Source organism: Gopherus flavomarginatus, chromosome 7 (genome assembly GCF_025201925.1).
Source record: "Gopherus flavomarginatus isolate rGopFla2 chromosome 7, rGopFla2.mat.asm, whole genome shotgun sequence".
In the NCBI taxonomy this organism is placed as follows: domain Eukaryota; kingdom Metazoa; phylum Chordata; order Testudines; family Testudinidae; genus Gopherus; species Gopherus flavomarginatus.
In genome coordinates, this window is record NC_066623.1 from 68458968 (window position 1) to 68471794 (window position 12827).

Below are 12827 nucleotides of genomic sequence, written 5' to 3' on the forward strand. Positions count from 1 at the left end.
CAATTTCAGCAGCACTATTGTAGAATTTGTATGCTTTGTAAGAAATCTGTACAAATTCTTTTTAGCAAAAGAAAGGATCCCTGAAGTCATAAAATGAAGTCCCATCCTTCAAAGTAATAGCTTGCTGAGGTTTCAAGTGCTTTTTTGATGAGGACCATTAACAAATGCATCTGAATTAGTCTAACTCAAGTTTTTGTCATCATATCAAAAAAAAAAGCTCTTTATTTCTGTATTATCTGCTCATTCTTTTGAAGAAATCTTCTCCTCCTAAAAAGCAGAGCACTTTCTGGCATTTAATCTGCTTAAAGATTAACTTTATTTCTCTGATTTTTAAAAATAAATTAAATCCATAGTCTATTTTCAAAACTACTTTCACTTCATAGTGACATTCTTTCAGTGATCTTTCTGCATTATACAGCTGCCCTCTTCACACTCAAAATCTTACTTGTTTAGCAATGTATTGGAAATGAGAGCTTTAATCTTCTGTATGACAATAAAGAAAGAAGAGGGCAAAAGGCAGAGGGGAGAAAGTTATGTCTACAGGTAACTTCTTGACTCTGTTTTAGAGCAGGAATTAATAGTAACGTGTTTATATAATATCAAAAGGTCTTTTCAAAATGTCACAGATTAAGAACACAAGTTTTATCTTTAAGGTTTTTAGTAATACTTTACATCTTTCCCTAAATTGTATGCATTTGGCTGTCAGAGTCCTGCTCAGGGTGACCAGACAGCTAACATGAATAATCGGGACGGGGGTGGGAGTAATAGGAGCCTATATAAGAAAAAGACCCAAAAATCAGGACTGTCCCTATAAAATCAGGATATCTGGTCACCCTAGTTCTGCTGTCTGTGGTTATTTTAAAAGAGTAATTTGGTTTGAAAAAGATTGTAGTTATAAAATAAGTTAATTATAGTAAATAATACATCACACTTCTGTTTCTATGCTGAAAATATGCTTTGAGATGTAAAGCAGGTCTTCACATTTGAACAATGGATAAACTTTTGATATCTCATTATTCAATATGTTTAAAGTATAAAGAAAATAACTTCAAAGTTAGTGTTTGTAGGATGGAGATTTTAGACTCTGATAATATTTAAAATATCAGATGGGTGACGGCATGCCCCAGGCTTACTGCCTCAGTCAGACTAATGTCCAAGGTGTCATACTACCCATTTATGCCCTACTTCAAGGATTAATCAGAATAGTGAAGAATCCCACTCTGTCATGAATTTTACATGGACAGCACTTGAGCTGTTTTTTAAAATTATGTTGTTTGAAGAACTGGTGGTAACGGAGTAGTGCCTTTCAGTCAAAGTGAATGGAACTTCTTGTAGTTAATCGTTGGTAAGTGATAGTGCAGTAGTAGAATAAAGTTTTCAAAATGTGAGGCTACTAATGTTTTTTTCAGGTGACAATATCCAGAAGCAACTCCATTGCTTTCTTTGTAAAAGGAATTTCAAGAGGCAGCTGCCCCATCTTGTTTTTTTTCCTTGTAACCTATCCTTTTGGATTGAGTAATTCCCTGACATTTTCAAGTCTCCTGCAAAAGAGGCACGGAGAACGTGGGGAATATACTTGATCAAGATGTTTTTAGTTATTTCAAATAAAGGCACTGGTGGGTTTGTTTTTGTTTTTTAAATATAGTAATTTTTTCTAAATCACACAATAGTTGAATATTCAATAAAATGTTTACTGCTGAGCCAGAAATGTTAATGAAAACTGGGTAGGTGTTGTAAGTACAGTTTTACACTAATACTGAATCACTTGAAATAAGCCCAGTTGAAAACCTAAATCCTTGAACTAGATAAGCAGAGTGAAGGTAAACATTCAGTACAGTCAATAGGACATTAAGTACATCTGTTAGAGTTGTGTTCCACTTCTAGTCATATCCTCTCCATTATTGAAAAGATGGAGGATGGAATATGCTCCTAAGTACTTATACTGATAGGGTTATAATTTTACATTCTGACTGGTTTTGTTTGTACTGATAGGGCTATATTGTCCCCTATTTGGGCTGTCTCCCCAGATGTTTCCATTAGTGGATGAGTAGGGTTTGTGCCTTCCTTCCATGGCAGTGGTAGAGAGAGGAGTCCTTTTCCCCCCAATAGCAGATTGATTGAGATTTTCAAAGGCCTTATCTCTGGCAGGAGTCGGGAGACAACACAGAGGGGCTGCTGTCACCTACACCTCCTCCTGAAGGTTTCCAGAGTACAGAGAGGGACAGCTGAAAGTTTAACACTGACAAGGTTGGTATTCGCGTACATGCTGAAGTCCTGCAAGTCTGGAAGACATATTGCCACTCACCTCATTCTCTTTTAGCATATGGTTCTGAACCCTAAGGTCGGAAGCATAGAGTATAACATGACTGCTATTGTTATGTTCTTTAGTCATAAATCCAGTAATCCAACAGTTTCTATCTGCAGAATGAATAGGTCAAGATAATTTGCAAATTGGAGTGTGGCTATGTGTGTGGGTAAGGACTAATAGTTACAGTAACATTAAAAAAATTAAAATGTGTGAGCTAAAGGCATAATTGCCAAGCTTTATTTAGAATTAAATTATTTAGGTAAATATATTGAATTGCATTTTCACCAAAGAGGAGAGATGACCTTATCAAGTTAATATTGTTGTTTGCATTGGTGGAACACTTTCTGTTTCCATTTGGCTCTAGACAAAATATAATCAGATACAATTGTGCACTAAGATTTATTACAGAAAGGGGAAATTTAAGAGCTAGTTTGAAATTAAGTTAAGTTTTTCAAAGCAAATATGTCCAAATGTCTGCAATGGGCAAAAGTCCAGTTAGGGGTGTGATTTGATTTCCTGATACCTGCCTGAATAAAGAGGCTTTCAAATCAATTTACATTTCACTAGGAACCCACATGCTAGTCTTAGATTTTCATTAGAATTATTGATAGCTACAGAATACATATTGTGGGTTGTTTAAAGAATGAAAAACACTTAGTAATGTCTGGGTTTGTAATATAAAATGCTGCTGTGCAAGAGGCTAATGGGGTTTGGAAGCATTTCAAAAATATCTAACATTCTCAGGTGTTAGGATAACATCTAACTATTGTGTATATTTAAGGATGTAATGGTAACAGGCTTGAGCTTTGAGAAAGAAATGGCGGGCGGAGAGAACTGGAAGCATAATATGTAAGTAAAATACAGAAAGGGTGATCAGGTGCTCATGAATTTTATACGCCAAGAGCTTGCCTCAAAGAAGTGAGGATACGTTTTTGATCTGAGCAGTGACAAGAGAGCCCAAACTGTAGACCCATTGACTCTTCCCCAGAAATCATGTTCAGCTATGTCTGGTAATTTTGTTCTTTACTAATACTATAAGTTCAATGAATTTGCCTGGTACTGAAACTGGCTTACTGGCCTGTAATTTCCAGGATCTCTTCTGGAGCCTTTTTAATTGGCATCATATTAGCTCTCTTCCATTCATCTGGTATGGAAGCTGATTTGAGTGATGGCTTACATACCACAGTAATTCTGCAATTTCATATTTGAGTTCCTTCAGAACTCTTCGATGAATATCATCTGATCTTGGTGACTTTTTACTGTTTTATCAATTTGTTCCAAAACCTCGTCCATTGACACCTCAGTATAGGACAGTTCCTCAGATTTGCCACTTAAAGAATGACTCAAGTGTGGGAAGTCTCCCTCCCATCTTGGGCAGTGAAGACCAATGCAAAAAATTCATTTAGCTTCTCCACAATGGTCTTTTCTTTGAGTGCTGCTTAAGCGCCTTGATTGTACAGTGGCCCCACTGATTGTTAGGCAGGCTTCCTGCTTTTGATGCACTTAAAGATGATGATAGTTTGAGTCTTTTGCTAGTTGCTCTTCAAAATCAGAGAGAACATAAGACTGATCGGGGTGATGTTCCTGCTCAGACAGCTGCAAGAACCTCACCACTGCACATGCTGCAAGCAGTTGGAGAGCTCCGGAGAAGCCTTAGCAGCACCAGCAGCTCTGTGGAGGATTGGAGAATTGATGCAAATAAAATAATGCCAGCTTTGTGAGGTACATCTTAAGTACAGGGTTTAGTAAGTTGTATGTGGCTACGTGCCTCCTTTTGATTTGCAGAGCTTAACTAACATCTAGAGAAGGTGGATATGTATCAACATAAACTAGGAGAGAGGAAAAGCTTGAATATAAAATTTTTGATTTAAAAAACACAGAAAAGTTTTTTTAAAAATGGAAATATATATTTAAGGTACATACTTTTCCCTCAGACAACTTTAATCATGATCTGCAAAGAATAAATTGATCTTGAGTTATTTTTATGATATATAAAGGCAGGATTTTGTCACCAACCTTTTGCTTGACTTAGTTTAGCTTTAGTAATTTGTGGGGGGTCCATCCTCGTAGAACGTGTGGTGATGCAAGAATATATGAAACATGAGATTGAGACTGGAAGTGGAGCAATGAAGGGGAAGGGATTTTGTGTCTGTTTAGAACTTTTGTTAAACCCTATTTAATTCCAATGCTTAACTGACAGAGAAAAAAGGATGTCTTGGTTAAAAATCTGACATTGCCTTGAATTAAAGGCCTCCTAAAGTGCTAGGGAAAGCTTGTGGAGGTCAGAGCATCGACACTGTTTCACAACAAAGCCAAGGAAGACTAAACTTGACACATCTACTATTTCTTTTTTTCAAAAGGAATCCTTTATGATTAACTGCTCCTCCCTCCCAAGCTAATTTAGCACCAAGCTTTAAGATAGCTAGCAACTGTAAGACTGATATCTACGTAACAAGACAGATATGCATGATGGTAGTAACCAAGAGAGGTTTTTAAAAAAATGCTGTCTTTCCTGCAACAACTGTACAGTGGTATATTAAGATGAAGCTTTAAGACTATCTCAGGCTGTGTCTTTTACACTGCTGCAACGTAACTGCTGGTGTATAAGATGCTGGGATGAGTCTGTCACACTGCAGCAGGGAAATGTTCAGAACCATACATTTGAGGGGGAAGTGGGTTGACAAATGAAGCACTGAAAGGGAAAGGAAGGAAGCATGGCAGAAATACGGTAGATTTACTCTAATTAGCTGTTACCTAGTGTTTGTTACCCAAAGATCTCAAAGCACCTTACAGAGAAAAGTAAATATAACTGTCCCTGTTTTACAGATGAGTTGAGAGGTGAAGTGATTTGCCCAATGTCACACACTTAAGTGGCACAGCCAAAAATAAAGCAAGGGTGAGCCCCAGTTCAGTGTCTTATCCCAAAGACTGCATTGTGACCAGCTGTTCAACTCAGAAAATTCCTTTTTGGCCATCTATCTGCCCTTTTTAACAGTATAGCACCTTATAGTGTTCTAGCTATTAGTATAGAATTTGCAATGTTTGACCTATAATATTGTGCATAGGGACTACATAGCTTCCTAGGCTGTTTTTATTATTCATATGCTCTGAAAGCCTCTCCTCTGCAAGTAAGTTTTGTTATGGAATAAAGTTATGTGAGCCATGCATTTACCTGATTAGTGTGCATGCTGAACTGCAGGAGCTCCGACAACCTAATGGTGGTGCCTTTACCACGCGTTAGTGGTATTAACACTAGTTAAATTACTGTATTTGTATCACTTCAACAGTACCCTGCCAAAACCTAACTCATGACTTAAAACCTACTTGCAACTGATGCGTGAAGCTTTCCCTGGCACTTCAAGAAGCTAAGCCATCTGTTTTCAGATTTTTAAAAAAGTTTCTAGCCCATATGATTGTGAGGTGGACTTGAATAAACTGAAGCAATGTTGTCTTCCTGACTAAAGACAGATTGTTTCAGTCCCTCTGGGACTGCTCAAAGAGCTTCCAAGCAGCGAAGTAATAGCTCTCTAGACAGTTGGCATGCTGGTACTCAGAATCTGGTGGGAGAGTGGAAGAAATGACAAAAGTGAATTTCACACCTGCTAGAAAAGCTTGGGGCAGCACATGTGGCACCTGAGCTGTTGTCTCAGGACCAGAGGTAGATCTCCCCAATGTTGCATGACGACTTTAAGTAGTAAGTAAACAACAGCGAGATATGTCAGTGCCTAAAAAAGTTAGGTGGAAAGCAATTGCCCTCTTGTCCCCACAACAAAGCTGCTTATTTCCAAAGTTACACAAAGGAACTGTGAAGTCAGTATGTAACTTATATTTTTAAATGTACATATATATTGCATATGGACAATTGAACACAGATGGACATTTAACTTAAGACATATTTCTATATGAAATCTACTCTCAGAATCTCACTCACCCACTCCTGTATCAAACCTGTGTCTGAGCCATTGAAGTCCTCAAATCATGGTTTAAAGACTTCAAGGTGCAGAGAACCTTCCAGCAAGTGAGCTGTGCCCCACACTGCAGAGGAAGGCGAAAACCCCCCAAGGCTTCTGCTAATCTGCCCTGGAGGAAAATTCCTTCCCAACTCCAAATATGGTGATCAGCTAAATCCTGAGCACGGGGGCAAGACTCACCAGCCAGACACCAAGGAAAGAATTATCTGTAGTAACTCAGATCTCACCCCATCTAACACCCCCTCACAAGCCATTGGGCATATTTACCACTAGTAGTCAAAGATGAATTAATTGCCAAAATTAGGCTCTCATATTATACCATCCCCTCAATTTATCAAGTTTAGTCTTGAAGCCAGATATGTCTTTTGCTCCTACTACTCCTCTTGGGAGGCTGTTCCAGAACTTTACTTCTCTGATGGTTAGAAACCTTCATCTAATTTCAAGTCTAAACTTCCTGATAGCCAGTTTATATTCATTTGTTCTTGTATCCACATTGGTACTGAACGTAAATAGTTCCCCTCTCTCTCTCTGGTATTTGTCCCTCTGATATATTTATAGAGAGCAATCATATCTCCCCTCAGCCTTCTTTTGGTTAGGCTAAACAAGCCAAACAATTTGACTCTCCTTTCATAAGACAGGTTTTCTATTCCTCGCATCATCCTAGTAGCCCTTCTCTGAATCTGTTCCAGTTTGAATTCATCCTTCTTAAACATAGGAGACCAGAACTGCACACACTATTCCAGATGAGGTCTCACCGGTGCCTTGTATAGCGGTACTAACACTCCTTGCATGTAACATTACAGTGCCTAAACAATTAGACAAAAGCTTTATTTACCTTGTATATCTGTATATAGTCAGATTCACTATTACCATGTATGTTGGACTTTCACCACATTTAAAAGCAACTAAACTACTAAAATTGGCAGGGGAGCCAGCAGCAGGTGTAGTACCTGAAACTACTTAACTATATTACTGAAACAGAACAGACTGATTGTGAAGTGTCTCAAAGTGATTAGAACTTAGCTTGTTTAAAAAAATAAAAAAAAAGTTTCCAACTGTTACTTGAGAGTATATACCGAACTGTAAGAAAAACTCTACTGCTGTAGCTTACCATGATACTGCCTTTAATAAAAGAACTTTTACATTTGCAGAAATGTAATTAAAATCTCTGTAACTGCAGACTTCATATGAATAAAAGACATTAAGTGGTTCTTTTTAGTGTCTTCAGTGTACATAATTTGACAATCTTCAGCACTGACGTGATTTTATAGGAAACACTAAATTGCACTGTCATTTTTTGTTCCAACACGACAGTAAAATTAGCTAGAAAATATAGCAAACCAACTCACATTACAATCAATAGGATACTACAAGGTTTTGAAGGTGATAAGCAGTGCAAGTTTTCACGAGTTGTGTTTGTCACCTATTTCACAGAACCTCGTGTAGCACTTTTTAACCTATTTAAAACATGTTGTCCTTTATGTCTCCAAAGCACTGTAACAAAATAGTAACTAATCCACACAAAAGCTCTGTGAGGTAGGTAATGATTTTTACTTCCATTTTATGAATGGTGAAGCTGAGGAAGGGAGGGTTTAACTATTGCCCAAGGCCGTAATGTCTGTGTTAGATAAATAATTTCAATTTGATGAATTATTCGCTCCAAACCCTAGTTAGTTTAGTAGACCACGCTGCACACGTAGGCCTAAATTTTCAAGTTTGGGTGCTTAACAATTGGCACCTGAATTCATAGTTAGGCTCCCAAATAAATGGCCTAATTTTAGACCTTGTGGGTTCTCAGCGTTTCTGAAAGTCAGGCCATTTATTTAGAGGCCTAAGATGGATTTGTAGGTACCAAACATCTAGAGTAGGGGCACTTTAACTAAGGTTAAGGTAGGCTACATGGCAGATCAGAATTTTTTGCTCTTCTCATTTGACATTGATGAACTAATGGAAGCAGCTTGCCTTCCTGGTGAAGCCTTTGAGTATCTGTAGCACCTCCGATGAAAGCCCCATTAATAAACACTCTTGGAACCTGTTAAGAATATGAAAATTACATTAGTTATTTTGCTGGAGGTAGGCTAAAAACCAAGTGTGGTCATGCATGCTGCCGCACTGCTATATAAAACGTAGGAATGCTAAGCTTTTACATACTTGCTATTTGATGCACCATATTAGTGGACAGTCTTACATTTCCATAATAACTTTCTATAAAAGGGGTCCCGAGATGCTTTATATTAAACAGAGGCATCACTGCACTTTCTCCTTAAAAGTAATACATACCATTTCACATGGATTTAGAACATGCAGTGAAAAAACGATTCAAATGAAGTTACAGAGAATTGTTACAAAGGCAGAATGTAATTCCCAAAGGTGCCAGGATACTGGGGCTAACATTTCTACCTAAGCAAAAAGTGTCCCTGATGGATTTCAGTTTTGTGTCTTTGATGTGACCTTTGTTTAAAGTCTCATCTGAAAGACAGCAGGATCAGCAGTACAGTAACCATCATGACTCTGGAGCGGTACGTCAGCACCAGGAGGAATGTGAGATACCTTACAGAAGCTTTGCTACGGCTTCCTCAAGCACCTTGTGTTTTACTTAGGAGCTCATATAAAGCTTCAATGCAGCTAACATGCAAGATCTGATGAGGTCACATTGGTGGGCTATTGCTTCAGTGAATTAGCCCCCCTCTATTTTAGTTACTACGTCTGAAAAAATGTACTCACCGTCCTGCCACCAGTCATTTGATGAAGAATGTCTTGAAACTGGCTTCCGTTTTCATACATGTCTAATTCTACTGCTGTGTAATTTACATTCATATCCTGGAACAGTTTCTTTGCCATTTTGCAGTAGCCACATGTTGTTTTAGAGAAAATCACTACACAGTTGTCCGAAATGGTTTCCTGTATTTTTTAAATAAAAAAAGGGTTGAGTCAATGTATTCTGCACATGGGTACTAATTAAATGAATTAATCACATTCTTAAAGAAAGTCTTAGACAAAAACAATATGTTTTGTCTTTTCATTGTGGTAACAAATTCCAAAAGTTATAAGTAGGCATTTCCAGTGGGGTCCACAAGGATTAGTTCTTGACCCTATGCTATTTAACATTTTTTGTCAATGAGCTGGAAGAAAACAAAAGATCATTACTGATTAAGTTTGCAAGAGACACAAAGATTAGGGAAGTGGTAAATAATGAAGAGGATAGATCACTGTTAAAGAGTGATCATGATCACTCTGTAAGCTGGACACAAGCAAACAATATGTGTTTTTAAATGGCCAAATGTGAAGTTCATATCTAGAAACAAAGAATGTAGCTATAGTTACAGTACGGGGGACCCTATCCTGGGAAGAAGAGAGTCTGAAAAGGATTGGCGTGAAGGGAGAGTCATGGTGGTGGTGGATAATCAGCTGAACACAGGCTCCGAGTGAGACACTATGGCCAAAAAGGCTAATACAATTCTTGGATGTATAATCGGGAATAGTGAATAGGAGCAGAGGTGTTATTTTACCTCTGTAAGGCATACATTTTAACAGCGAAGGCAATTAACCACTGAAACTATTTATCAGGGGCTGTGGTAGTTTCTCCATCACTGGATACCCTTCTAAACGTTCAAACAAGAATTTAATTCAGGGACATTGTATGGCCTGTGTTATGCAGAAGATCACTGTAACTCAGTGGTCCCCAATGTGGTGCCCACCGGGTCATCTAAGTGCGCCCGCATACTGGCTGGTGGACAAGCATCTGCCGAAATGCTGCCAAAAAACTGCATCATCAAGAGATGTCTCCACTGAAATGCTACCAAAAAGCAGCGGTGCTGCCAAAATGCTGCTGATTTTCGGCAGCGACGCCTCTTGATGTTGCTGCTTCTCTGCGCCATTTCAGCAGATGCTTGTCCACCGGCCACAGTCCTCAGTGGCTCGTCGTCCGGCGCCCGCCGCCCAGAAATGGTTGGGGACCACTGCTCTAACTGTTCACAATGACCCCTTCTGGCCTTATAACCCATGAAGCAGGACTGGCTGGGCAAGAAGACTAGTACAAGGAGCTGGAGGGGAAGCAAGGACTGGCTGGACAAGGAGAATGGGACTTGAATGAGAAGCTTGAGGAGTGGAGACTGCGTAGGTGACAAGAAAGGGACTTGGATGAGAAGCCAGGAGTGTAGAAGAGAGAGGACTGGCACAGGGATAAGTTGTAGAGCATGGGTGAGAACGGGCTCCCATTTGAGTGGGGTAGTGGACAGAAGAGTCTGGGACCACTACAGCGCACTATCCTGCAAAACACACTCAAAAGTTAGAGAGACAGGCCACCTTAATACTGACGTTTCCTGACTTGAGTTCTTGATTTTGTAACCTTAATAACATAATAACTTTTAACATAATGTGCATGTGTAATTTTATATTGTTTGAGTGATAAAATGCTAGAGTGGTCCAAGGAAACCACCTCTAAAGAGAGATTTGAAGACAGACTATAGATAAATCATGATAAACCCCAGGGAACAGAACATTGTAGGGGGCTGGCATGACAGGATGGACCCTTCCAAGAATCCCCCAAAATATAACAGAGCTGTGGGTAACATGGCTGTGATAAGTCATCTAAAGGTAAAAATGATGCAGGTCTGGCAGGCTGTGTAGTCAAAAGATGAATGTGGAAAAAAGGATAAAGTTCTTTCTAGAAATGTAAGACTATTACTTTACTGGAGTTGAACCTGAGATATTTTCTAGCTCTCATTGCTTAATTAATTGGTTTCATTGGATTTAACCTCTCCCCTCCTCCAAGACATCACCATTTAATAATGACACCAGTGGTGAACTTAACTGATTTAAATGGGAAAGTATAAGGGTTTGCCCACATGGATTAGATTGCAGAACTGGAGTTCAAAAGTATAATACACTATTTACTGGACTAAATTTATAGATCAGATTCTGTAGCCTGATGTAATAAAAAAGCAATCCTTGTACTGAGTAGAAAAAATAAAGGAAGTCAGTAAATTACTATCCCTTTTTCAAAGGCTAGAAATAATTATTATTTCTGAATAATAAATGACCCCTTTATTTACCTGGATCTTGTTCACAGTAGCAGCATTAGACAATCCCATTGCAGTAGATGGACTATTTCCCATTCTAAAAATAAAAATGTTAGATAGATAAAACCTCTTTTTGAAAAAGTCAATCTCTTTTATGGTTCTTGAGTCATTTTAAATATGATACTAAGGCTTTCTGTCAAAACAACTTCACTACCCCCACCCGATTTTTCAGTGGTCCAAAGGTACTTGCACCGGCGTAGCTTATTCTGGTTTGCCTGCTAGAGTTTACGCGGTGTAACTTTATCCTTAACGCAACGACAACACTCGATCTCCCTCCCCGAGTTTACTATACCAGTGTAACTCTCCCAGTCCTAGGGGACCAGACCGGCAATGGTATGCGGGGGGGAGGGGGGCGATCGGTCCCCCGCTTGCCTTGGGCTCGGCTGATGCATCTGCCCGGATGCGGCAGCGGCGCCGCTGAGAGCGGTGGGGCAGGCAGGCCCCGTTGAGGGCTGGCGGCTGGCAGGCTCAGCCGGCTTGGCTAGCTCCCTGCCGGGCTAGGCGTGCCCAGTACAGGGAAGCACATCCTGAGCGGGGCTCGGGCCCAGCGCACGGCCCGCCATGCTCCGATGGGCGCGGGCCGCACGCCCTGCTCGGCAGCGGCACGGGGTTGGTGACAGTGGGGCAGCCCCGCAGCGGCCACGGAGCAAGCGGGCGACCCCACTGGGGGGAGAGGCCGATGCAGGCGGGGCCAGACCCGCCCTTCCCCGGGGCCCCAGGTGGGTGCGAGGTCACATCCCCACAGCGGAGCAGCTCCAGAGCGACCCCGCCGCACGGACCTGAGCCGGCTGCCGGCGGCGCGCAGGGCTCCCGACAAGACCATCATGGGCTCGCCGGGCCGGGGGAGGAGCCTGGCCAGCTCCTGCGCCAGCTGGGCTGCCCGCCGCTCTGCCTTCCCGCGTCCCTCCCTCCGCGGAGCCGAGGGAGCGCCCCGCCCCCGGCGCTGGCCCGGGAGAGCAGTCCCTGCTCCGCTCCTCCAATCGCCTTCGTCCACAATCCGACCCCCCGCCCGCACCCCTCCCTCCGCGGCCACGGTACCTGAGCCGCCTTCTGCTGCTGCATTGAGCAATGGGCGGCACATCTGCCAGGCAATGGTTGCGTGCTCCCGTCTCCTGGGGGAGAGGTGGGCACAATGCAGTGGCTTGTTTTGGGAGGGGTGAGGTGCTAACGCCACATTCTTATGTATTGGTGTCAGAGAAGGCAAGGTCAAAGAAACGCCTTGGCACAGGGAGCGGAAGGTGGTGAAGGTTGTGATGGTTCTTGGGTGAGTTTATGCCAGCAATGCCCTTCTGCCATGTACATTGTCCCACCACAGTTAGTAGGTTCCTGGGTCCAGTGGTCCCTCCCGGTAGGCTGGGGGACAGGCCTTTAGAAGGCGTAAGGCCATGTACATTGGCCAAACCAGGCAGTCTAGGCAAAACAAGAAATGGACACAAATCAGACATCAAGAATTGTAACATTCAAAAA

At 41.2% G+C, this 12827-nt stretch overlaps 1 protein-coding gene across 1 annotated transcript; it reads right to left on the reverse strand.

Annotated features, from left to right (window-relative positions):
- Window positions 1-7386: 7386 nt before the first annotated feature.
- On the reverse strand, window positions 7387-12229 carry GLRX2 (glutaredoxin 2). Its single transcript, XM_050961488.1, has 4 exons — window positions 12140-12229; window positions 11334-11397; window positions 9004-9180; window positions 7387-8311 (listed from the first exon to the last, which is right to left on the reverse strand). The coding sequence occupies exons 1-4, from the start codon at window positions 12184-12186 to the stop codon at window positions 8165-8167; spliced, it is 435 nt and encodes a 144-aa protein (XP_050817445.1). The 5' UTR covers window positions 12187-12229; the 3' UTR covers window positions 7387-8164.
- Between the last annotated feature and the right edge of the window lie 598 nt (window positions 12230-12827).